The sequence below is a fragment of the Ranitomeya imitator genome, chromosome 5 (genome assembly GCF_032444005.1).
Source record: "Ranitomeya imitator isolate aRanImi1 chromosome 5, aRanImi1.pri, whole genome shotgun sequence".
Taxonomy (NCBI): domain Eukaryota; kingdom Metazoa; phylum Chordata; class Amphibia; order Anura; family Dendrobatidae; genus Ranitomeya; species Ranitomeya imitator.
The window spans coordinates 361,340,058-361,366,126 of NC_091286.1; the positions used below are offsets into that span (position 1 = coordinate 361,340,058).

The 26,069-nt window shown below is 44.3% G+C and overlaps 1 protein-coding gene across 1 annotated transcript in view; it reads right to left on the reverse strand.

Moving 5' to 3' along the window:
- The window catches only part of DDX43 (DEAD-box helicase 43), a 68,134-nt gene that overhangs the window by 14,265 nt on the left and 27,800 nt on the right, over window positions 1–26,069 (reverse strand). Inside the window, exons 9-15 of the mRNA XM_069726679.1 lie at window positions 18,013–18,131; window positions 15,557–15,667; window positions 13,280–13,421; window positions 6,629–6,729; window positions 5,736–5,823; window positions 4,803–4,930; window positions 3,751–3,860 (exon numbers count right to left, since the gene is read on the reverse strand). Of these exons, the coding sequence (XP_069582780.1) occupies window positions 3,751–3,860; window positions 4,803–4,930; window positions 5,736–5,823; window positions 6,629–6,729; window positions 13,280–13,421; window positions 15,557–15,667; window positions 18,013–18,131 (799 nt within the window). The remainder of the gene's footprint in view (window positions 1–3,750; window positions 3,861–4,802; window positions 4,931–5,735; window positions 5,824–6,628; window positions 6,730–13,279; window positions 13,422–15,556; window positions 15,668–18,012; window positions 18,132–26,069) is intronic.

Here is a 26,069-nt window from a genome sequence, read left to right on the forward strand (position 1 = left end):
CTTCAGACAAACTCTCCTGTTCAGTAATTTGAGGTCCAGAATGGGACGCACCCTGCCGTCTTTTTTTTTTTTTTTTTTTTTTTTTCGGTACCACAAAAAGGTTGGAATAGAAACCTGTGAACCGCTCTTTTTCTGGGACGGGAACAATTACCCCGGCTTTGAGGAGAGAAGTGATGGCTGCGAAGAAACCTGGAACTAAAGCGGGATCTCTTGGGAGTTCGGGATTCTAAGAATCGATCGCGGGGGTCGAGAAACGTACTCTATCTTGTATCCGAGGATACAACTTCTCTGACCCATGCGTCCTCTACTGAGGAGATCCAGACGTCCCTGAAGAAGAGGAGACGGCCGCCCAGCCGGGGAGGTGGGATGTCGACTAGCCGAAAGTCAGGCCGAGGTGGTTCTTCCAGTCCTGGAGGGTCTACCCTGGGAGTAGCGAGGACGCCAGGAAGGAGTGGGCCTAAAGGATGCCGCCTTCTTCTCTTGGCGTGCCTGTGGCCTTTGATGCTGCTGGGAGAAGGAGTTTGATGCCGCGAAGCGACGAAAAGGCCGAAATTGACGTCTAAAGGAGAGGCGACAAGGCTTGGCCTGGGGAAGAAGGGAGCCTGTGCCCCCAGTAGCGTCCTTAATGATTTGGTCCAGCTTAGAACCAAAAAGGACGAGACCCCTGAAAAGGCAGGCTGGTAAGGGACTTTTTAGAGGACAAATCCGCCTGCCAGGCCTTAAGCCAAACGGTCCGGCGGATGGCAACCGCATTGCTGGACGCCTGAGCCGCACAAGACGCGGCGTCCAGATAGGCTGAGACCAGATATTCACCCGCGTGAGAAATCTGGTTGGCAAGTCCCGCCAGCTGTCTGGAAGGAACCCCGTTCAGAATGCCCTGACGGAGCTGTTTGGCCCATTTGGATATGGATTTAGAAACCCAAGTGGAAGCAAAGGCCGGGCAAAGACTGGCTGCGGCAGCTTCAAAGGCTGACTTCTCGAAAGATTCTAAGACTATCGTTAGAATCCTTCAGAGATGTTCCGCCGGACAGTGGGAGGACCGTGTTGGTGGATAGTCTAGAAACCGGAGGATCCCCCAAGGGAGAAGCCGTCCAATTAGCGGTGAGCTCCGGAGAAAAGAGATATAAAACGCCAAGTCGCTTTCCTCTCTGAAAGAGTCTGGTCGGGTTCTCTCTTTCTCTGGTCATAATCTCCTCGAATTCCGGGTGAGGAACGAAAAACTTGGAAGGTGGTTTAGCCCATCTAAACGAAACCGCCTAGTCTGCGGGTTCCGTAGAGCAGAGGTCCCCAACTCCAGTCCTCAAGGCCCACCAACAGGTCATGTTTTCAGGATTTCCTTTGCATTGCACAGGTGATGCAATTATTACCTGGGCAAGACTAAGGAAATCCTGAAAACATGACCTGTTGGTGGGCCTTGAGGACTGGAGTTGGGGACCTCTGCCGGAGAGGACTCCTTGATGCCACACAGGTTAGATTTATCGCTCCAATGAGATTCTGAACCATCCCTCATGGTAGCGATCTGGTTGGAATCCAACTCCGAAACATGCTCCGAAGGCGCATCAGAGAACGCCTCGCCTGACTCAGGGGAGGAGGATCGGGAGGACGCCGACCGCAGAGGAGGACCGAGTGGCGAGATGGAGCGAGAAGACGACTCAGACCGGCGTTCCTGTCTGGACCTTTTGCGGCTAGCAATGGAGGGCTCGGACGGAGCTTCCTGCGACCCGCTGGCTACTGCAAGGTCTGCAGGGGTAACCGATCCAGCACGGACACCAAAGTTTGAGACGCCAGAGTTAGATCGGCCACCGATTGGGACAGAGAGGAAGCCCAGCCTGGGATGGGGGTATCACTCTCGGGCGGATCGGCCGGGGGATCTTGGGAGCGGTGGGAACAATCGGGTTGCTGCAGGCCTGACAGAGCGGAGGCAGAAGAGGAAGAAGTAGGAGGACCCCCTTAGAGTTAGACATTTGCAGAGGTCCCTGAAGAAAATGCCACAGGGTTAGGGGACAGTGGGGCAGAGGGGGGTGTCAGTCTGCAGTGCAGAGCTACTCACGGCAGACGAAAAGCACAGATACCAGGATGCTGTAGGCCTGTAGGAAGATGCTGTGGATCTCCGGTGCAGATGGTGTGCTGTGCCCCCAGAAAGGATCGCTCTGCGGAGTTCTCCGGCGCAGGTGTGTGGCACGATAAAGACTCGTGCCCTGAGTGTCCGGCAGCCGGCGTGGAGGAAGGGGCGGAGCCAGTCGAGATGGTGCCGGTGGGTGGGGAAAAGCAGGGCACAGATTGTCGGCGGGAGAAAGCCCGCCCGATGAAAAAGGAAGTGGGCGGAGCGCGGCACCGGAAGTAGGCCCCGGGAAAGCCGGGGCCTATATTAGAAGCCGGTGCCCGCTGAGAAGAACCCCCGCGGCTCAGACACTGCCCGGCAGAGCGGCGCGGAAGCCGCCGCATGAAGCAGAGAGCGCTGCCGCCGGTTAAGAGTCGCCGGAGTAGGCCCCGGAAAAGCCGGGGCCTAAATTAGGAGCCGGTGACCGGAGAGAAGATCCCTGTGGCGCAAACGCTGCCCGGCAGAGCGGCGCGGCATCCGCCGCATTTAAGAGAGGGAGCGTTGCCGCCAGTGAAGTCGCCGGAGTAGGCCCCGGAGAAGCCGGGGCCTAAATTAGGCGCCGGCGGCCGCCGGAAGCAACGGTGCTGGCTGTGGAGGTGAGCGACGCCTGAGCGGCCGCCGCATAGTACGCTGAGGGGGGGGAACGCTGAGGGCAGGTGGTACGCCGCAAGTAGGCCCCGGGAAAGGCCGGGGCCTAAATTAGGAGCCAGCGACCGCTGAGGGAAAAGCTGCAGGCAGGAGTGTGCCGCAAGCAGGCCCCGGGAGGCCGGGGCCTGAAGGAAGAACGGCGACCGCTGGAGGAACGCGGTGGGGCATGGAAAGGTAGCGCGGCTGGCAGAAAAAAAAAAAAAAGGCCACGTCAGAAAGAGCCACAGCGCAGGGAACGGGGAAAGTGCTGCAAATGCAGCGATGACCCCGCGCTGAGTCCTGGGAACCCCTTTAGAAATACTCACCTAGTAAAATCCCCCGTCGTCTGCTACTAACCTTGAGAAGGTATCAGACGTCCATAGGAGCTGTGATGGACGTCCTCGTCTCCTCCGACCGACAGGCTCTGGTAGGCGAGTGGGTGGGGGACGGGCCAGGACCGGACTTCTGAGCACGCTTGTGTGCCAGGCTCTTGGTCCTGCTGAGGGATCTATGAGGATACGGGGTGGCAGTACACGCCGTACTCATAGTCCGCCTTGTGGGACTACAGGTGTGACTCTTCACCCTGTATCCCTTCCGGAAAACCTGAAAAGAAACGACGCACATTGAGGTAGATAAGGGTCTAATGAAAGACCCGTGTCCACCTCCTACTGACACTAAGCTAAACTGAAGAGTATAATGCCAGTCGGTAGGGTGTACACTGCAGAGGAGGAGCTAACTTTTTTATTTGCATAGTGTCAGCCTCCTAGTGGCAGCAGCATACACCCATGGTTCCCGTGTCCCCCAATGAGAGGCGATAAAGAAATTAGCATTTAAAAAAAAAAAACGCAGCAAAAACGCCCTGTGTGAACTTACCCTTAAGATGCACCAAAACAAAATGGCATGACCCACTTCTAACAAAATTGTATAATTTAAAAAAAAAAAAAAACTACATTTATTAATCTACTTTTTGTGCTAAATTTAACTTTAAGTGAATATCAGTAAATAGATGCAATGTATCTCACCCGTCTTAAAGTCATTCAGTGCTTCTTCTCGATCACACTGTTCTCTATTACCATGTAAACACTGGACAGGAATTCCTTGAAGGCAGAAGTCACTGGCTAAATCGTCAGCACTGAAATTTAATGAAAAGGCATATCATATAACACGGAAGATTATATGCTCAGTCAAGTAGGGAGAAAAAAAAAAAAAAGATACAATGTATAGAGATTGAGAAGGCAATATCAGTAAGTAATCCCGTCTGGTTCTCCAGCTGAGTACTTGATCTGTGACTGCTCTTTATGATTGACAGTTTGGACCAGCCGCATGGTTGCACCACTGCCAGAACTGGACTTCTGCCTCTGCAGCATTGCAGAAGCACAGGGGTACAGACACTGGACAGATACAGCCACCTTCAGCCAGTGATTTCAAGTGTTGGGCTATGTGCACACGATGCGGATTTGCGGCGGATTTTTCCACGCAGAAACGATGCAGAACCGCACTGTGATGTAAAGTATAATGTTATTCTATGGGGAAAAAAAAAGCTGTGCAGAAAAATCAGTGCGGAATTGCTGCGGATTTCAAAGAACTGCATGTCACTTTTGTGTGGATCTGCAGCGTTTCTGCACCCATCCACGTTAAAATTCCGCAATGGCCCAAAACCACTGAAAATCATCACAAAATCCACATCAATTCCGCATAAAAACCGCACAAAATCTGCATAAAAACCGTGGCAAATCCGCATCTGCGGATTCTGCCAGGAGATGCGGATTTTGTGCAGAAAATTCTGCACCTCTTTTCCTACATGTGCACATACCCTTATAGGAAAGGGCGTTTTCTAAATAGATTGCAAAGTTGCTCATTCTTAGAAGCACTTTGCAACTTTATCAATTTAAGAAAATGAGACACCCTCTAACCAAAACACTAAAGTCTCTAACTGAGCCACACATGTTATTTGTGCACACATCATAGGTCAGAAAGTCAGCATTTCTCTCTAATATCAAAGGACAAGGCATCCCCCCCACAGGGTGACGTCTCCACAATGTGTACCATCATGGATTTAGGGCTTCAAACATACATCAATTTCTTTCCCACAAATATGATGGCTTTATCTTTAGGCTTTAAGGAATCAATAAAATCTGCAGTGAATGCTCTTTTCTCCTCTTCTGCAACAATAAGGACTCGCTGATTTACTGTATTAACAGCCTAAAAACAAAAATAGAAATTAATAGATGCAAAAAAAGCATTCTACTTATCTATTATAGTGTGTGTGTGTGTGTGTGTGTGTGTGTGTGTGTGTGTGTGTGTGTGTGTATATATATTTATATATTTTCCACAAATGCTAGGGCACCTGGCAATAGTCTACTTTAAAGGGGACCGGTCAACTGAATTTGGCGAGACTGGTTTTGGGTCATATGGGCGGAGTTTTCGGGTGTTTGATTCACCCTTTGCTTACCCGCTGGCTGCAATATTGGATTGAAGTTCATTCTCTGTCCTCCGTAGCACACGCCTGCGCAAGGCAAGATTGCCTTGTGCAGGTACGTACTACGGAGGACAGAGAATGAACTTCAATCCAATATTGCGGCCAGCATGCAGCCAGCGGGTAAGAAAAGGGTGAATCAAACACCCGAAAACTCCGCCCATATGACCCAAAACCAGTCCCGCCAAATTCAGGTGACAGGTTCCCTTTAACTCCAGTGATGACAGATTCATTAATACGACCGCACAAGCATAGGAACGTGATAAGAATAAAAATAAGAAACTCATAACTCTGAGGTGGGTAAACTCAATAAAAATCAAAGTGGGATCAAGGATATGCGAACACTATGATCCTGAGGTTAATGTTGCAGCCCGTTCAGAGTCTTTGCCACTCACTGTGCAGAGAAAGGCTGAAAGAGGCTTCAGCATTTATTTCTGTATTGGTGTGGTTGTTAAAGTTCAGACCTCCAAAGTGACGATATTTCCTAAAGACTAACTGCCCCTTTACCTCACACAAAGAACGAAAACTTACAGCTAAATCGAGAGTCCCAACATATACCATCATTGGGTCCTTTAAATAAGACTTGGCCAAACGTCGAACTCCTTCCGGCCAGGTGGCACTGCAAAACATCAAGAAAAAAAAGAAATAAGCTTCCAAATTTACAGATAAGTGCCTAAAAAGAGGGCATGAGCCATGCTACCGCATAAAACCTTTGCTTCTAGGCTAAGCTATACAGAGGCAGCACGGTATCACATCACTGTGTGTTCAGCTGCATAGATTAATGTGTGCCACATGCAACTAAGATTTCCCTAGAAGCAAGACCAATATTTCAACAGGCTGCAAAAAATCTGAGGCACATGGCATCACAAAAAGGACCTGAGCGTGTCTTGGCAAGCTGTATTACAGGGGCGGGAAAGCCATATAGAGCCATAGTATGTTTGCCATGGGTTTCCAGATTTAGGCTGTGTGCACACGATGCAGAATTGGTGCAGATCCGAAGCGAATCAATTGCGCGGCAGCGGCAAATCCGCACCTGCGGCTTCTGCCAGGAGATGCAGATTTTGTGCGGAAAATTCTGCACCCCAATCCGCAACGTGTGCACATAGCCTTAAAGTGATGGGTTGGGGGAAGGTTCTTAAAAGTGCAGAAGTCTATGTGGGAATGAAACATAAACCTGCCACAGTATGCCCTTCAACACCGTACAGTGTATGTATGGATACTTTATATGATCAGTAGTGTGAAAGGAGCTTTTTAAAAAAAAAAAAAAAAAAATTAATAATAATAATAATAATAATAATAATAATAATAATAATAAGCTGTTAATCATCATGGAGGAGGAAAAAAACGGGGGCAAGAAAGAAAATAAAAAAAAAAAAAAAAAAAAAAAAAATGTTGAAGACATACAGCCAAATAAATGCACTTACCTAGTCATTATGGTTTGCCTGTCAGGCCGAACGTCAATTAGTATTTTCATAATCTGGGGTTCAAAGCCCATATCCAGCATTCTATCCGCTTCATCCAAAACCTATTTGGGATGAGAAAAATATTTGTGTGCATGGTCTGAAATATAAATAGGTTTCATAGCATATCTACATAAACTAAAATCCAAACCATAAAATCAGAGGCTTCACTTGACGTCATTTGCAGATTTGCATACAGTTTCTACCATAGAGTCCAGAAACACATCTCTGTCAAGCACTGGACTTGGTTTACATACAGTTAGGTCCATATATATTTGGACAGAGACAACATTTTTCTAATTTTGGTTATAGACATTACCACAATGAATTTTAAACAAAACAATTCAGATGCAGTTGAAGTTCAGACTTTCAGCTTTCATTTGAGGGTATCCACATTAAAATTGGATGAAGGGTTTAGGAGTTTCAGCTCCTTAACATGTGCCACCCTGTTTTTAAAGGGACCAAAAGTAATTGGACAAGTGACTTCAAGGCTATTTCATGGACAGGTGTGGGCAATCCCTTCGTTATGTCATTCTCAATTAAGCAGATAAAAGGCCTGGAGTTGATTTGAGGTGTGGTGCTTGCATTTGGAAGGTTTTGCTGTGAAGTACACATGCGGTCAAAGGCGCTCTCCATGCAGGTGAAACAAGCCATCCTTAAGCTGTGAAAACAGAAAAAACCATCCGAGAAACTGCTACAATATTTGGAGTGGCAAAATCTACGGTTTGGTACATCCTGAGAAAGAAAGAAAGCACTGGTGAACTCATAAATGCAAAAAGACCTGGGCGCCCACCGAAGACAACAGTGGTGGATGATGGCAGAATAATCTCCATGGTGAAGAGAAACCCCTTCACAACAGCCAACCAAGTGAACGACACTCTCCAGTAGGTCGGCGTATCAATATCCAAATCTACCATAAAGAGAAGACTGCATAAAAGTAAATACAGAGGGTTCACTTCATGGTGCAAGCCACTCATAAGCATCAAGAATAAAAAGGCTAGACTGGACTTTGCTAAAAACATCTAAAAAAGCCAGCACCGTTCTGGAAGAACATTCTTTGGACAGATGAAACCAAGATCAACCTCTAAAAGAATCATGGAAAGAGAAAAGGATGGCGAAGGCGTTGTACAGCTCATGATCCAAAGCATACCACATCATCTGTAAAACACGGTGGAGGCAGTGTGATGGCTTGGGCATGCATGGCTGCCAGTGGCACTGGGTCACTAGTGTTTATTGATGATGTGACACAGGACAGAAGCAGCCGAGTGAATTCTGAGGTATTCAGAGCCATACTGTGTGCTCAGACACAGCCAAATGCAGCCAAACTGATTGGTCGTCGTTTCATACTACAGATGGACAATGACCCAAAACATAAAGCCAAAGCAACCCAGGAATTTATTAAAGCATAGAAGTGGAATATTCTTGAATGGCCAAGTCAGTCACCTGATCTCAGCCCAATTGAGCATGCATTACACTTGTTAAAGACTAAACTTCCTACAGAAAGGCCCACAAACAAACAGTAACTGAAAACCACCGCAGTGAAGGCCTGGCAGAGCATCAAAAAGGAGGAAACACAGCGTCTGGTGATGTCCATGAGTTCAAGACTTCAGGCAGTCATTGCCAACAAAGGGTTTTCAACCAAGTACTAAAAATGAACATTTTATTTAAAATTATTGAATCTGTCCAATTACTTTTGGCCCCTTTAAAAACAGGGTGGCACATGTTAAGGAGCCAAAACTCCTAAACCCTTCATCCAATTTTAATGTGGATACCCTCAAATGAAAGCTGAAAGTCTGAACCTTGAACTGCATCTGAATTGTCTTGTTTAAAATTCAATGTGGTAATGTCTATAACCAAAATTAGAAAAATGTTGTCTCTGTCCAAATATATATGGACCTAACTGTATATCTCCCTCACGTCACACCTAGTCTGATTTGGATCTTAAAATTTTAGATATCACCTTGCGCTTTCTCTATGTTACGTTATCAAACCCAGGATGCCTAAAGCACCACATCACATAGCCTTGGCCCATCTCTGCCAGCTGGGTGGTCAGAGTGTTATGGTCTCTTTGCTTATTAAGGCCAGTCTCACACGTCCAGATAATTCCGGTACCGGAGAAAATCGGTACTGGAGTTATCCATGTGCTCACGTGGCACATCAGTGTGGCAAACGGCTGCCGCCCGTGTGCCGACTGAGGACCACACAGACCATGCAGGAGACAGCGCTACAGTTAAGCGCTGTCCCCTGCTTTTGGTGCTGAAGCCGGCATTCATTCCTTCTCCCCAGCAAAATTCATCACTGTAATGAGCGATACCACGTGACCGCTCACACAGGACAGGCTGCCGGCGCTGAGAGCAGACATCGCAAGCGGGCGGGCGCATGGGGGATGGGAGGCGGGAGGTGACCCCAAACTTTATTTTTAACAAAAAAAAAAAACCTTGATTTTTCATTCCTTCTCTCCAGCGAATGCTGCTGGGGAGAAGGAATGAATGCCGGCTTCAGCACCTTACTGTAGCGCTGTCTCTCCTACCGCGGTACGTGCACACGGAGGAGAGTGCACACTGTTCTCCGTGTGCACGTGTGCGGGACGCTTGGCGGACCGTGCTGCCGGAGAAAAGCGGACATGTCTCCGTGTTTTCAACATGACACATGGTCTGTGAAAACACGGAGACGTACATAGACCCATTCATTTGAATGGGTCTACGTTTGTCAGTGTCTCCGGTACACGAGAAAACTGTCAGTACACGTACCGGAGACACTGACGTGTGAAAGAGGCCTAAGGAAATATAGCATAATAAGTATACAGATTAAAGCTTATAATAAAGTATAACTATGTGCCAGGATCCAGCTTAAAGGATTAGTCCAACAAAGCACACTTCACCAATAGATTTTGAAATAAAAATAATTTCCACAATTGGATGTGTTTAAATAAAATGTCCCTGTGGTGAGATAATCTTATATATATCCCAGCTGTGTACTGTGTAATGGCTGTGTCTGACCATACAGGAACATGGTCTGATCATATCACAGATCCTGAGCGGGGGGGGGAGCAAAAGAATATACAGACAGGACAGCAGGGGATCATAACTGCTGTTATTTTTTAATGGAAAACATTTCCCTGCTTGTCTAAAAACTTGTTTTACCTCAAAGAATCAGCTGGGTTCCCCCACTGTTCCGTCTGTATACTGCCTTTTGCCTTAGCCCCGCCCGCCCAGGAGCTGTGGTATACCTGACCATGTTCCTGTACGGTCAGACACAGCCATTACACAGGGGCACATTTGTATAAGATTATCTCAGGAAAGGAACTTTTTTTCTTTTTTTTTTTACTTTACACATCCAATTGTGAAATGGTGTGTCTTTTTATTCTACGAACTATTAATTGAAAATGGTTTGTGGGAAACCCCGAGAACTCCATGATAATTACAATTAGAGGTTGTAGTCCAGGCATTGTCAGTTTATAGGAAGTTCCACCACCTTAATGAGCGATTAGTAAGTTAGGAAAATCTCAAGTACAGTCCTAACTTCCACCATTACTATGCAAAGGCCCTGTGTGATATTTAGTTTTGGATGGAGAAACAAAACAAAAAAACCCACACATCTTCTCTGTTAGGATCAGTAATTGCCACATGAGGAATCAGTCCCACATCCTCTAAAGGAAGAAGGTCATAAAGGGGAAAAAAAAATCAATGTGCAATAAGAACATATTATGCTATCAAGTTTTACGGGGTCAGCTAAAAAAGATAAAAATTTGACGAGTGTCTTCCAAACAGTAGTAGCCTGATCTCACAGCAGAATGTACAATTTGAAAAAAAAAAAAAAAAACACAAAAACATAAATCCCATAGTAAATATTTGATTAACCCCTATCTGACCTCGGACGGGATAGTACGTCCGAGGTCAGAAGCCCCGCTTTGATGCAGGGCTCCGCGGTGAGCCCGCACCAAAGCCGGGACATGTCAGCTGTTTTGAACAGCTGACATGTGCCCGTAATAGGCGCGGGCAGAATCGCGATCTGCCCGCACCTATTAACTAGTTAAATGCCGCTGTCAAACCTAGACAGCGGCATTTAACTACCGCATCCGGCCGGGCGGCCGGAAATGACGTCATCGCCGACCCCCGTCACATGATCGGGGGTCGGCGATGCGTCTCCATTGTAACCATAGAGGTCCTAGAGACCTCTATGGTTACTGATCGCCGGTGGCTGTGAGCGCCACCCTGTGGTCGGCGCTCACAGCACACCTGATTTTCTGCTACATAGCAGCGATCAGCAGATCGCTGCTATGTAGCAGAGGCGATCGTGCTGTGCCTGCTTCTAGCCCCCCATGGAGGCTATTGAAGCATGGCAAAAGTAAAAAAAAAAAAAGTTGAAAAAAATGTAAAAAAAATAATAAAAAAAAAAAAATATATAAAAGTTTAAATCACCCCCCTTTCGCCCCAATCAAAATAAATCCATAAAAAAAATATCAAATCTACACATATTTGGTATCGCCGCGCTCAGAATCGCCCGATCAATTAAAAAAAAGCATTGACCTGATCGCTAAACAGCGTAGCGGTAAAAAAATTCGAAATGCCAGAATTACGTTTTTTTGGTCGCCGCGACATTGCATTAAAATGCAATGACAGGCGATCAAAAGAACGTATCTGCACCGAAATGCTATCATTAAAAATGTCATCTCGGCACGCAAAAAATAAGCCCTCAACCGACCCCAGATCATGAAAAATGGAGACGCTACGAGTATCGGAAAATGGCGCAATTTTTTTTTTTTTTTTTTTTTTTTTTTTTTTTTAGGAAAGTTTGGAATTTTTTTTCACCACTTAGATAAAAAATAACCTAGTGATGTTAGGTGTCTATGACCTCGTAATGACCTGGAGAATCATAATGTCAGGTCAGTTTTAGCATTTAGTGAACCTAGCAAAAAAGCAAATCAAAAAACAAGTGTGGGACTGCACTTTTTTGCAATTTCACCGCACTTGGAATTTTTTTCCCGTTTTCTAGTACACGACATGCTAAAACCAATGATGTCGTTCAAAAGTACAACTCGTCCCGCAAAAAATAAGCCCTCACATGGCCAAATTGACGGAAAAATAAAAAAGTTATGGCTCTGGGAAGGAGGGGAGCGAAAAACGAACACGGAAAAACAAAAAATCCCGAGGTCATGAAGGGGTTAATGTTAGAAAAGTCTGAGCGATGCATCGGAATACTGGCATGATCACAATGGATGCAGTGAAAGAATGTGATAATGTGAAGTATGCCTATGAAAGATAATGATGAACAATGTGTGCAGAGTTAGACTGTTCTACAGCTACACACACCCGGTCTGTGCAAGACAAAGTCAGATCTTCTATGAGATCGATCAAAACTTTCTAAAAAGAGTATTAGCTTTGCAAGATTTTGACTGCTCTGAGACAGGAAAACACATTTTTCACCAATACTGATGCATTAGCAAAATAGTCCACCCAGCATGCCAATTCCCTCATCTGACTAATAGATCATTTCCTACACAAATTTAGTGGCTTTTTTTTCTGCCATTTCTTGGGCTGGTAAAAATACAAGAGACCAGAGTATTGCTGGCAGTTATAAGGAGATAATAAGAATACCATTTTTGTTATAAAGTGCTGTGGAATATGTTGTGGCTATAGAAATATAAGAGGTAACATGTACAAAAAATATTAGATAATATAGAGTAACACATCAGTCAACAATTCAGAGATTAAGGGGCTTGATCACTAGCATACCCTATGAAGAAGCAAGGGAATACAAAGGGTAACAAAGTGCTTTTTGTGTACGCTGCAGCCATCCATTACAATAAATAGGGCTATACATGTAGGGGCGCAGTGCGCGGTGACCAGGTACTGTTTGTGAGTGTACAGACATGGAGTGTTACATACAGTGTTATTTGTGAGTGTACAGATAAAGAGGCCATGGGAACAGGTTGACAACCACCATAAACTAACAAAACTTGTATTCTCTGCATCCCATGTCTTGCAGTTTCCTAATCATGCCTTTTGCCATTATTTCTTGATTAAAGAAGCAGTCCCACTAACTTTTTTATGCATTAAATCTGTGTTTACATGCATGTTATGTAGTGTGTGTATTAATATACTCACTAGTTTCTCCGGTATTCAGCGCACTTCTTCTCTGGCACGTCACCGTAGTTCTGACTAGCCGGCTCGTTCTATGCCCTATGCATGAGCCAGAAGTCTATTTTACAATGAAAGCCTAAGGAGGCTCCTGACGCTCCGCAGGCTTTCATCATAAGAACCACTTCTGGGTCACACAGAGCGAACCAAGACCTGGACAGTCTGTAGAGCTGTGACATCACGGAAAAGCAGAGCACAACGGCGCTGGACACCGGAGAAAGCAGCGGTAGGAGAGTAGATTAATACACTTTCACGACATTACATCCACATACACACATTTAATGCATTAAAAAAAAAAAAAAAAAGTTAGTGGGGAGTGCTTCTTAATCAAAAAATATTTCCGTGTTAAAGAGTAAAACTAATAGTAGTTGATGCATCACTTATTTAGGTCACTGTATACATTAAGTGCATCTTTAGTATTTCCTGCAATTCTATACGGTGTATAATTTCTGTAGTAGGAGAGAACTACACTTACCAAGTAGGTTATGCTTCTCAGATTAACAAAATCATTCATTTGCAGATCGTGCAGCCTCCCAGGCGTAGCAATAACAATATCCACTCCCTTTGTAACCACATTTATTTGGCTCTTACGATCTCCACCACCATAAATGCAAATGCTAAAATATAAAAAGGTGCAACATTTGACAATTTCAGCAAATGCAACAATAAAACTGGTTAACTGGTGCAAGCTTTCCAGTTTCTAAACAAAGGTGTAAAGTTTCTCGTCATGGAAAGTGACGAGTGGGACTACAGAGATTTATAGGTCATGCAGTGATCTGTTTGGAAATTCAATATGCAAGCACAAACTTCAAAGATAGGCTATGTTTTTTTTCTGCAGGCAAAATTGAGATCACAAACACATTTACACAATTCCATTTCATTAATGACGTTCTTGGTCAACCATAGTCTGTAAAGTGCTGTGGAATATGTTAGTGTTACATAAATACAGTGTCAGTGATCAGTCATATAAAGGGAATCTTTCAGTAGGATAGACCCTCTATATGGGCATGCAGGTCCCAGAAAGCTGAATAAAATGATACCTTGATATCTGTGGTCTGTTTTATTCCAGGGAAATCCTTTTTTTTTTTTTTTTTTTTTTTTATTAATTTAGTGATAAAAATAAATAAATGTATAATTGGAGAAGACAGACTGAACTTGGACCTTCCATATATACTCGAGTATAACCCGACCCTAGTATAAGCCGGGTACTCATTGTCCCATCATCCCTGTTCTGGTATGCTGTCTTCTGTTAGCCCGCTCCTGCCACTGCTCCCCCTCTGGCTTTCTGGACAATGACTTGTGTATAAGCCGAGGGGGGCATTTTCAGCACAAAAAATTATGCTGAAAATCTCGGTTCATATACAAGCATATACGGTAGGTCTTTTTTCAACCCATCTACTATATAATTGTCTAAGGGTCACTTCCGTCTGTCTGTCTTTCTGTCTGTCACGGATATTCATTGGTCGCGGCCTCTGTCTGTCATGGAAATCCAAGTCGCTGATTGGTCGTGGGCGTTTTGCCACGACCAATCAGCGATGGGCACAGTCCAGCGGCAACATGGCCGCTCCTTCCTCCCCGCAGTCAGTGCCCGCTCCATACTCCCCTCCAGTCAGCGCTCACACAGGGTTAATGGCAGCGCTAACGGGCCGCGGTGTAACGCACTCAGTTTACGCTGCTATTAACCCTGTTTGACCAACTTTTTACTATTCATGCTGCCTATGCAGCATCAATAGTACAAAGATCTAATGTTAAAAATAATTTTAAAAAAAATCGTTATATACTCACCGTCCGTCGGCCCCTCGGATCCACAACAGGCCTTTCCCGCTCCTCGCGACGCTCCGATGACCGCTCATGCATTGCGATCTCGCGAGATGATGACGTAGCGGTCTCGCGAGACCGCTACGTCATCATCTCGCGAGACCGCAATGCACTCTTGAGACCGGAGCACGCGAGGAGAGTCGGTAAATGCTTCATGGATTCGGAGGCCCACGGAAGGCGAGTATGTAACTATTTTTTCTTTTCTTTTTTAACAGGGATATGATGCCCATATTGCAATGTACTGCGCGAGCTGTGCTCTACACTCCGCGAGCTGTGCTCTATACTATGTGGCTCTGCTATATACTACGTGGCTCTGCCATTTAATACGTGGGCTGTTATATACTACGTGGCTGTGCTATATACTACGTGGGCGGCCGCGAACAATCAGCGACAGGTGCAGCAAATGCTGTGTATTCAGTGTATTATTCTAAAATCTTCATAAATAAACTACATACATATTCTAGAATACCTGATGCATTAGAATCAGGCTACCATCTAGTGTAACTATAACTATGAATTGTTCAGATCCATAGGTCAGACATAGACTTCCCTGAGAATCTGTGTAAAGAGCTCATTAAATGAATGAATAAAGGGAGGCATTACCAGCGCAGTACGCTCCCCTGATCTGCACGTCTAACACTGGTAACTCACTAGCCGAACCCCAATCTCCAAAATCAGTGATCACCCAACGTCAGCCCCACCTGGAGAGGCGATAATGAAAGCACTGCTCTATCCAATTCTATAGATGATCCATTTCGGACATGATACAATACAAACTTGTACATATTAGATGGTCGAGGGTTGAAAAAAAAAAATTTAAAATTGGTAAAAGTGAATCTTTTTGTAAAAGTCTAACAACAAAAAGGAACATTCTTTTTTAATTGTATCCACAAGATACTTGCATCATTTTCACCATCACACCCTAATACAATACCTTGTGAAGCCTTTATATCTGTACTTTGAACACTCGGCCTGTACTTGAAGAGCCAACTCACGTGTTGGAGCTAGAACTAACATTCCTGGACCGTCACGTTCATGCCTAGGACTAAGTTAAGAAGAGAGAATTACAAAGAATTGTATGTTACAAAATAGAATGCAAAAATGCAAAACCACCAAGAAATGTGTGAAACTTGTGGACCAATATTCTCACGGTGGCTCAGCGTTTAGCACTGTGGCTTTGCAGCGCTGGGGTCCTGTGTTAAAAAGACACCAAGAAGTTTGTATGTTCTCCCCATGCTTGCGTGTTTTTTTTCTGGGTTCTCTGGTTATCTCCCACACTCCAAAGACATGCTGATCTATATTACGAGTCCCATTGGGGACAGTGGTGATGTCAGTAAAGTGCTGCGGAATATGATGGCGCAATATAAGTAACACATAATAAATATTCTTGGTGGATGATCTGCTGTAGTTCTGCGATAGCTTTAAATCTTCACACCACACATTCTCTCTATTTGCATTTTCAGCCCCTCTCTCAAAGATATTCCATTTCTAAGGGCTCCTTTTCACTTGTGAGACAAGGTTAAAACGAAGCTCTGGCGCCGGCACTATAGAGCGGAGCGTGCGGCTGCATAGCAATACATGGAGCTGCACACTCCGCTCCCAAGTGCCGGCGTCAGAGCTTGGTTTTAAGGCTTCTTTTACACTTGCGTCGGTACGCGGCCGTCGCTAAGCGTCGGCGTGACGTACGTTGTGAAAAGTCGGCACAACGTGGGCAGCGGATGCAGTTTTTCAACGCATCCGCTGCTCATTCTAAGGTCCCGGGGAGGAGCTAGAGATCTCCGCCCGGGCATGCGCACTAAAAAGTGCAGGATGTGACGTACGAAAAGAAGTTCCCTTGAATGTTTTTTGTGACGACAGTCCGCCAAAACATGACGCATCCAGTGCACGACGGACGCGACATATGGCCATACGTCGCGATAAGTCGGCAATACAAGTCTATGGGGAAAAAAAGCACCCTGCGGGCACATTTGCAGGATGCGTTTTTTCCCCAAAATGACGCATTGCGACGGAAGCCAAACGACGCAAGTGTCAAAGTAGCCTTATATGCGAGACTCGCACGTATTTCTCGCAAGTGAAAAGGAGCCCTAATACTTACAAACAGGTCTTAAAAGAGGGCGACTAGTTTAGAAAACCCAAAGGAACTCATATTCTGTGCCGTCATCTCTTACAATGAAGAAGAACGGTTACAGAATGTCTGTTACACAACACATGTTAATTAATGTCAATTTTTTTTTTTTTTCCAGGTTGTATGGAGTGGGGCAGTTTAAAAGTTTGTGGACACAGCTCACTCTACCTCAAGTAACTAAATTTCGATGCCGATTTAGAAAAGTGTTAACAACAATTACCGGATTTAAAAAAAATAATAATTTGGTATGTAAATGGTGATCATCTTTTAAGGCAAAACAGTCATGCCATGTTGTACCACTTGTGAAAAATTATTAAATACTTATTCACACAGTAACATTACTTTCGACAAAGCACAGTAAATATACAGCTACTGTTAATATACAGGGAATAGCATATGCAAAATGAGGCAGATGTGTAAAAACATGAATTATATTTCCAGAAATTAATAAATGTGTGTATATTATTATAAGATCACTGTGATTTTGGGAATAACCCTTTACGGTTTGCAATTAATTGGTCACTAGTGAACAACGTTTTCACCCAGATGGTATATGACTCCTCATTTATTTGATAAAATAAGTGTTCGGCAAGCTCAGTCACAGTCTATATGGACGACTCTCACCCAACAGATCATGTCAGAGAGATAAGGATTCTGCATGTCCGTTTTCGAACTGAAGATCCTTTTGTCTATAGCAAGCTACCAAGAGTCCAGTGGCACCTGTTGTAAAGAATAAAGGAGGGTTTGATAGAGCAAGCGCTACCGTCTGTTGAAGAGTCAGAAGAGATAGCTGCTGACTGACCGAGCGAGCCACACATCAGCCGACAGCCATTTATTGTGTAGCCAACAATCCTCACCATCTTGCAGGTCCCAATATAGCAAACCACTGAACACTGGAGCTGAAGCACCTTCCAGAATATATCACAATCATATATAATCAGTCACATGACTTGAGTAAACAGAAAACAAATGGGGGAAACCACTACTTCATAGCTGGTACTAAACTACCAAAGCTGTGTATGCAGCAGTGTTGTGTGCATAATATGAATGCTGCAGAGAAACACAGGAGCTGAATATTAACTGAACTATTACCTCCTCATACTTTATTGACTTCGGTGCTTACATACTGTAACTCAACGGGGACATTTTAATACATCAGAAATATCATTTTTTCCAATTTTCTGATTTCTAAAAGTGATGAGCATCCTATAGTCTGAAAAATAAGCAATTTTAAGGCTGTAAACAAGAAAAATATAAAAGCTTACACAGGTTGTAGATCCAAGTGTATGAATCCTGGCAACAAATATGCTAATGTTTTTCCAGTGCCGGTTTGTGCTATCCCAATGAGATCTAATCCTTGAAGGAGGATGGGCCATGCCTGAGACTTAATAAAATAAAACCAAGAAAGGCAGAATTAGAAACTGAAAGCAGACCAGAATACACAAAATATTTAAACATATAAAACAAAACTGTAGATCTGTTTACCAATTTAATGAAGCTGCCTATTTCTTATAGTGAACCTAGCAGAATTGTGCTCAATCTACAGTGTCAGGTCGCCGCCGTCATACTTATTAAAACGATACTTGGGTTGATGAAATCCATCTTGTGGTTATTATTTACTCTTTATTTTCGCTTACTGAGATTCTCATGCTTCGGGGTGTCTGCCTAATGAATGTGTTTTTTTTTTTTTTTTTTTTCCAAACCATAGTCTATGCATTATGTAAAATAGGGGGCAGGTCATGTAGGGATCAGTAACCTGTGAGGCTATGTGCACACGTTACGGATTTTTCCATGAGTTTACAGTACAATGTAAACCTATGGAAAATGCAATCCGCAGTGGCCATGCTGTGGAAAAAAACATGCGGAAACGCTGTGGTTTACATTCCGCAGCATGTCAATTCTTTGCGCGGATTCTGCAGCAGTTGACACCTGCTCCATAATAGGAATCCACAGATGTATAACCGCAGGTGGAATCCGCACAAAATCCGCAGGTAAAACGCAGTGCCTTTTACCTGCGGATTTCTCAAATCCGCTGCGGAAAAATCCCCAGAGCTCAAAACTGCGTGTGCACATACCCTCATCAGCCATCAGTATGATTAGCTAAAGCACCACAAAAAGACCCCCCCCCTACAGTCCCGCCCCAAAGCACAAGAATCTAATTAATTGAAAATAAAGATTAGACAACAACCCAGGTATCATTTTAATCAGTATAACGGCACCAACCAGAGACTGACAGTAGTTTACTGAGCACAGTCCTGCTGACAAGTTCACTTTTAAGTATGGATGCAGACCGTTTTCAAGTGTGATGTTTCACTGTACTGTAAGGGCAACACTGAATTTAAGTAACTTTTCAGAATCAGCTGTCCTGTGTGTACACATGAGGAACACCACTAATTCTGGCCATTATGTTACTTACAGTGCCATGAAAAAGTATTCATACTCTGCAAACTTTTCCACATCATTTCATGTTACACCCACAAACAAAAATGTCTTTTATGTGCTATAGCAACAAAAAGTAGGCAGTATGCAGTGTAGAGGAAATGATACATGGTTTTCTAATTACGGTCTAGAACACACATATGGTGATTACCAATTGTGTACTTTTTTTATTTATTTATTTTACTAGATCCCCCTCCCCGAACACTCCATTTTAATTTGTTTGACTGTAATACAATGATTGCTGGGTATTTTACTATATAGGATATTTGACCTGTCTGTTGGACTCTGCTTACTATAGTTAACGGAATAGCGTAGCTGGGTGACCCCCAAGGACCTTGCTTGGCATCAACATGCCAACCCTGAGGCCCCCATGATATCAATTGCATGGCTTGGATGTGGATAAAAATGGAGCCCCCTCCTCAAATAAGTATCTAGATGCCGCTATCGCCATTGACAGCAGCATCTGAGGGGTTAAATAGCTGTAATCAGTGCCCATACAGATTACAGTAGCGTTTCACTTACGACATATAGCTGACAACCGCTGATGATTTTGCTAATTCTGCTTGCGAGCTGGCAAAGTCATTCCACTGCACATGTATTGCATTACCTGGGTGAAGTTAATTTGTTTTGCTGAACAGTCTAAAAACGGGCTCACTTACTCTATGCGGCAAAAATGGAAGCTGGAGCCTTTTAGGTGGGATGCAGGGGGGAATAAAGAGCCTTGGGATTCCTAAACAGTCTTAAATCCCAACGCGTAAGTGCCGGACCGGCACCTTTCTCAAGGTATACAAACCAAGTCATATGGTTTACTTATCTTGAAAACGGTGCAAGTCCAACACAAATGTGTTGGTATCAATAAAAACAGTTTTGGAATCCGATGGCTCTTCATTCCAGCAGCGCAGCCCACCCAGCTTCCATTTTTGCCCTTATACCTCTGGAAGAACCTTTTCCTTCAGCCATGGAGCAGTAGCAGCGACTTGTCTGATTCCTCCATTGCTTATATATCAGCATTAGAAATGATAGTCTTCATGTATGCAGCCTCATTTGCATCTGTCACACCAGATATGCCCAGCATGGCCACTTTCTGCTGGACTGACAGCCTTTAAGCAGTGTGATTTCAGGTAAAAAAAAGGCAAGAAAAAAAAAAAAAAAAAAAAAAAGAGGGGGCACTGGTACAGGAATGAAGAGACAGAGGCTTCGGATCTACCATAGTCCTTCAGCCGCCTTTTCATATCTATTCAAACGCTGATTTCTCAGTAATTAGTTTGGGGTGTAAAATACTGAGGACAGACTCTCTTAAAGGGAAGGTGCCACCAGTTTTCTTGTATTTTGTTTTTTTGTGAAATTAAGCTAAAAATAGTAATTAAAATGTATTAATGCAATGTTTGCACTGTTTGCAAACATTTCTATATGAAAAATATTATATATTTTTCTACAAATATACATATTTACCACTAGGGGGAGCATTTTCCGTTTTAGACCTCAAGCAGCTACAGTAAGATTTAGCAGCTCTGCCCCAGGGATATTAGACCACCCAAAAGGGGAGGGAAATGGTGATGTGAGCAGTTACTGCTCCAACAGTAAGAATGAAGAGCAGCATCACAGGGCAGAGCCATTTTGTGTGTGACTGCCCTGTGACCTGCTGTCACCAGCAGTTACTGCATCAGAGTCAGAGCTTGGTTACAGAGGAGCAGAACACAGTGGGCTCAGCAGCATTTGGACCCAAGAAGAGTGAAGGCATGTGGTGTGCATGGAGCAGCATTGGGAGCTGTCTGGGAGCTCCAGCTCTGCAGTGAATAGCCAGGCATTATGGAGGGAGGGGAGAGATGCATTGTATGGCTAAGGCCGGGGTCACACTAGACCGTAATACAGACGAGTGCAATGCGATAAAGATAAAAAAAAAAAAAAAAAAAAAAATCGCATAGCACTCGTCCCAATGTTAATCTATGGGGCAGCTCCCATCATCCGATATTTTCTCGGCCGTATTCAGGATCCGAGTGAAATCGCAGCATGCTGCGATTGTCAGCATATCTTGGCCGAGAATCGCCAATGAAAGTCTATGGGGTGAGAAAAAATGCATACATATGCATCCCATCATTTATAAGGCTGGGTTCCCATTGCGTTATGGGAACGCGCTTAACGGACAGCGTTGAACGGCGAAATTAACGCCGTGCAACGCGTCCGTTAGCGCGCCCATTCACGGCAATGGGAACGCGCAGCACTAGCGCGTGCCATGTTCGGCACGCGCTAGCGACGCGCCGGTGTTTCCTGGCAGCGTCCGAGGCGCGCCCGCGGTCCGTTCCCCGCTCTCGCAGATTGGGGATCTGCGAGAGCGGGGACGTTACCGCGACCCCAGGACGCGGCCCCATTAAAAACATTGCGTTAGTGCAACCCGTTTAGCGCTAGCGGGTTGCGCTAACGCAATGTGACCCTAGCCTAATGCATTCCGCAATTTTTGTGCATATGTTGCGTTTTTTCTGGGGAAAAAACGCATCGCAGTAAAAAACGCAACATGTTCTGCGCATGTCGTGTCTCCTCCTTTGATGTGGGCTCCGGCGCTGAGCCCACATCAAAGTCACGACATGTCGGCTGTTTTGTACAGCTGACATGTGCGCGCAATAGCGTCAGGATGGTCACCATAGAGGTCCTTGAGACCTCTATAGTTACTGATGCCGGTTTGCTGTGAGCGCCACCCTGTGGTCAGCACTCATAGCAAGCCTGTAATTCAGCTACGGAGCAGCAATCTGATGATCGCTGCTATGTAGCTGAGCCGATCGAGTTGTGCCAGCTTCTAGTTTCCCATGGAGGCTATTGAAGCATGGCAAATGTAAAAAAAAATGTTTTTAAAAATATGAAAAAAAAAAAAATTAACCCCTTAAGCCCCGAGGGTGGTTTGCACGTTAATGACCGGGCCAATTTTTACAATTCTGACCACTGTCCCTTTATGAGGTTATAACTCTGGAACGCTTCAACGGATCTTGGCGATTCTGACATTGTTTTCTCGTGACATATTGTACTTCATTTTAGTAGTAACATTTATTCGATATAACTTGCGTTTATTTGTGAAAAAAACGGAAATTTGGCGAAAATTTTGAAAATTTCGCAATTTTCCAACTTTAAATTTTTATGCCCTTAAATCACAGAGATATGTCACGCAAAATACTTAATAAGTAACATTTCCCACATGTCTCCTTTACATCAGCACAATTTTGGAACCAAAATTTTTTTTTGTTAGGGAGTTATAAGGGTTCAAAGTTGACCAGCAATTTCTCATTTTTACAACACCATTTTTTTTTAGGGACCACATCTCATTTGATGTCATTTTGAGGGGTCTATATGATAGAAAATACCCAAGTGTGACACCATTCTAAAAACTGCACCCCTCAAGGTGCTCAAAACCACATTCAAGAAGTTTATTAACCCTTCAGGGGTTTCACAGGAATTTTTGGAATGTTTAAATAAAAATGAATATTTAACTTTTTTTCACACAAAATTTATTTCAGCTCCAATTTGTATTATTTTACCAAGGGTAACAGGATAAAATGGATGCCAAACATTGTTGTACAATCTGTACTGAGTACGCTGATACCCCATATGTGGGGGTAAACCACTGTTTGGGCGCATGGCAGAGCTCGGAAGGGAAGGAGCGCCATTTGACTTTTAAATGCAAAATTGACAGGAATTGAGATGGGACACCATGTTGCGTTTGGAGAGCCACTGATGTGCCTAAACATTGAAACCCCCCACAAGTGACACCATTTTGGAAAGTAGACACCCTAAGGAACTTATCTAGATGTGTGGTGACCACTTTGACCCACCAATTGCTTCACAGAAGTTTATAATGCAGAGCCGTAAAAATAAAAAATCATATTTTTTCACAAAAATGATCTTTTCGCCCCCAATTTTTTATTTTCCCAAGAGTAAGAGAAGAAATTGAACCTCAAAAATTGTTGGCCAATTTGTCCTGAGTACGCTGATACCCCGTATATGGGTGTAAACCATTGTTTGGGCGTATGGCAGAGCTCGGAAGGGAAGGAGCGCCATTTTACTTTTCAATGCAAAATTGACTGGAATTGAGATGGGATGCCATGTTGCGTTTGGAGAGCCCCTGATGTGCCTAAACATTGAAATCCCCACAAGTGACACCATTTTGGAAAGTAGACCCCTTAAGGAACTTATCTAGAGGTGTGGTGAGCACTTTGACCCAACAAGTGCTTCACAGAAGTTTATAATGCAGAGCCGTAAAAATAAAAAATCATATTTTTTCACAAAAATAATCTTTTCGCCACCAATTTTTTATTTTCCCAAGGGTAAGAGAAGAAATTAGACCACAAAAGTTGTTGTGCAATTTGTCCTGAGTGCGACGATACCCCATATGTGGGGGTAAACCACTGTTTGGGCGCATGGCAGAGCTCGGAAGGAAAGGAGCGCCATTTGACTTTTCAATGCAAAATTGACTGGAATTGAGATGGGACGCCATGTTGCGTTTGGAGAGCCCCTGATGTGCCTAAACATTGGAACCCCTCACAAGTGACACCATTTTGAAAAGTAGACCCCTTAAGGAACTTATCTAGATGTGTGGTGAGCACTTTGACCCAACAAGTGCTTCACAGAAGTTTATAATGCAGAGCCGTAAAAATAAAAAATCTTATTTTTTCACAAAAATGATCTTTTCGCCCCCAATTTTTTATTTTCCCAAGGGTAAGAGAAGAAATTAGACCACAAAAGTTGTTGTGCAATTTGTCCTGAGTGCGACGATACCCCATATGTGGGGGTAAACCACTTTTTGGGTGCATAGCAGAGCTCGGAAGGGAAGGAGCGCCATTTGACTTTTCAATGCAAAATTGACTGGAATTAAGATGGGACGCCATGTTGGTTTGGAGAGCCCCTGATGTGCCTAAACATTAAAAACCCCCACAAGTGACACCATTTTGGAAACTAGACCCTCTAAGGAACTTATCTAGATGTGTTTTGAGAGCTTTGAACCCCCAAGTGTTTCACTACAGTTTATAACGCAGAGCCGTTAAAATAAATTTATTTTTTTTTCGCAAAAATTTTTTAGCCCCCAGTTTTGTATTTTCACAAGGGTAACATAATAAATTGGACCCCAAAAGTTGTTGTCCAATTTGTCCTGAGTACGCTGATACCCCATATGTGGGGGGGAACCACTGTTTGGGCGCATGGCAGAGCTCGGAAGGGAAGGAGCGCCATTTGGAATGCAGACTTAGATGGATTGGTCTGCAGGAGTCACGTTGCATTTGCAGAGCCCCTGATGTACCCAAACAGTACAAACCCCCCACAAGTGACCCCATATTAGAAACTAGACCTCCCATGGAACTTATCTAGATGTGTTGTGAGAACTTTGAACCCCTAAGTGTTTCACTACAGTTTATAACGCAGACCCGTGAAAATAAAAATTCTTTTTTTTTTCACAAAAATGATTTTTTAGCCCCCAGCTTTGTATTTTTACAAGGGTAACAGAATAAATTGGACCCCAAAAGTTGTTGTTCAATTTGTCCTGAGTACGCTGATACCCCATATGTGGGGGGGAACCACTGTTTGGGCTCATGGCAGAGCTCGGAAGGGAAGGAGCGCCATTTGGAATGCAGACTTAGATGGATTGGTCTGCAGGCGTCACGTTGCATTTGCAGAGCCCCTGATGTACCCAAACAGTAGAAACCACCCACAAGTGACCCCATATTGGAAACTAGACCTCCCATGGAACTTATCTAGATGTGTTGTGAAAACTTTGAACCCCCAAGTGTTTCACTACAGTTTACAACGCAGAGCCGTGAAAATAAAAATCCTTTTTTTTCCCACAAAAATGATTTTTAGCCCCCCAAATTTTTATTTTCCCAAGGATAACAAGAGAACTTGGACCCAAAAAGTTGTTGTCCAATTTGTCTCGAGTACGCTGATACCCCATATGTTGGGGTAAACCCCTGTTTGGGCGCACGGGAGAGCTCGGAAGTGAAGGAGCACTGTTTTACTTTTTCAATGCAGAATTGGCTGGAATTGAGATCGGACGCCATGTCGCGTTTGGAGAGCCCCTGATGTGTCTAAACAGTGGAAACCCCCCAATTATAAATGAAACCCTAATCCAAACGCACCACTAACCCTAATCCCAACTGTAACCCTAACCACACACCTAACCCAGACACACCCCTAATTCTAATCCCAACCCTAATCCCAACCGTAAATGTAATCCAAACCCTAACCCTAGCCCCAACCCTAGCCCTAACCCTAACCCTAACCCTAACCGGAAAATGGAAATAAATACATTTTTTTTAATTTTATTATTTTTCCCTAAGGCTAGGTTCACATTGCGTTAGGGAAATCCGTTTAGCACTAGCGGATTGCGCTAACACAATGTCTTTTTAGGTGTCGTGTTTAGTGGTCGCGTTAACGTCCCCGCTCTGGAAGATCGGGGATCGGACCTCGGGCGCGCCGCGGACGCTGCAAGCAGCGTCTGAGGCGCGCCACAAAAGAATGGCACCTTGCTAGCGCGAGCCGAAAATGGCACGCTCTAGCGATGCGCTACACCTGAAAATCACATTGCTGTCAATGGTTGTGCTAACGGACCCGTTGCACGGCGTTAATTGTGACATTTTCGCCGTGCAACGCTGTCCGTTAGCGTTAACCCATTAACGCAATGTGAACCTAGCCTAACTAAGGGGGTGATGAAGGGGGGTTTGATTTACTTTTATAGCGAGTTTTTTAGCGGATTTTTATGATTGGCAGCCGTCACACACTAAAAGACGCTTTTTATAGCAAAAAAGTTTTTGCGTCTCCACATTTTGAGACCTATAATTTTTCCATATTTTGGTCCACAGAGTCATGTGAGGTCTTGTTTTTTGCGGGACGAGTTGACGTTTTTATCGGT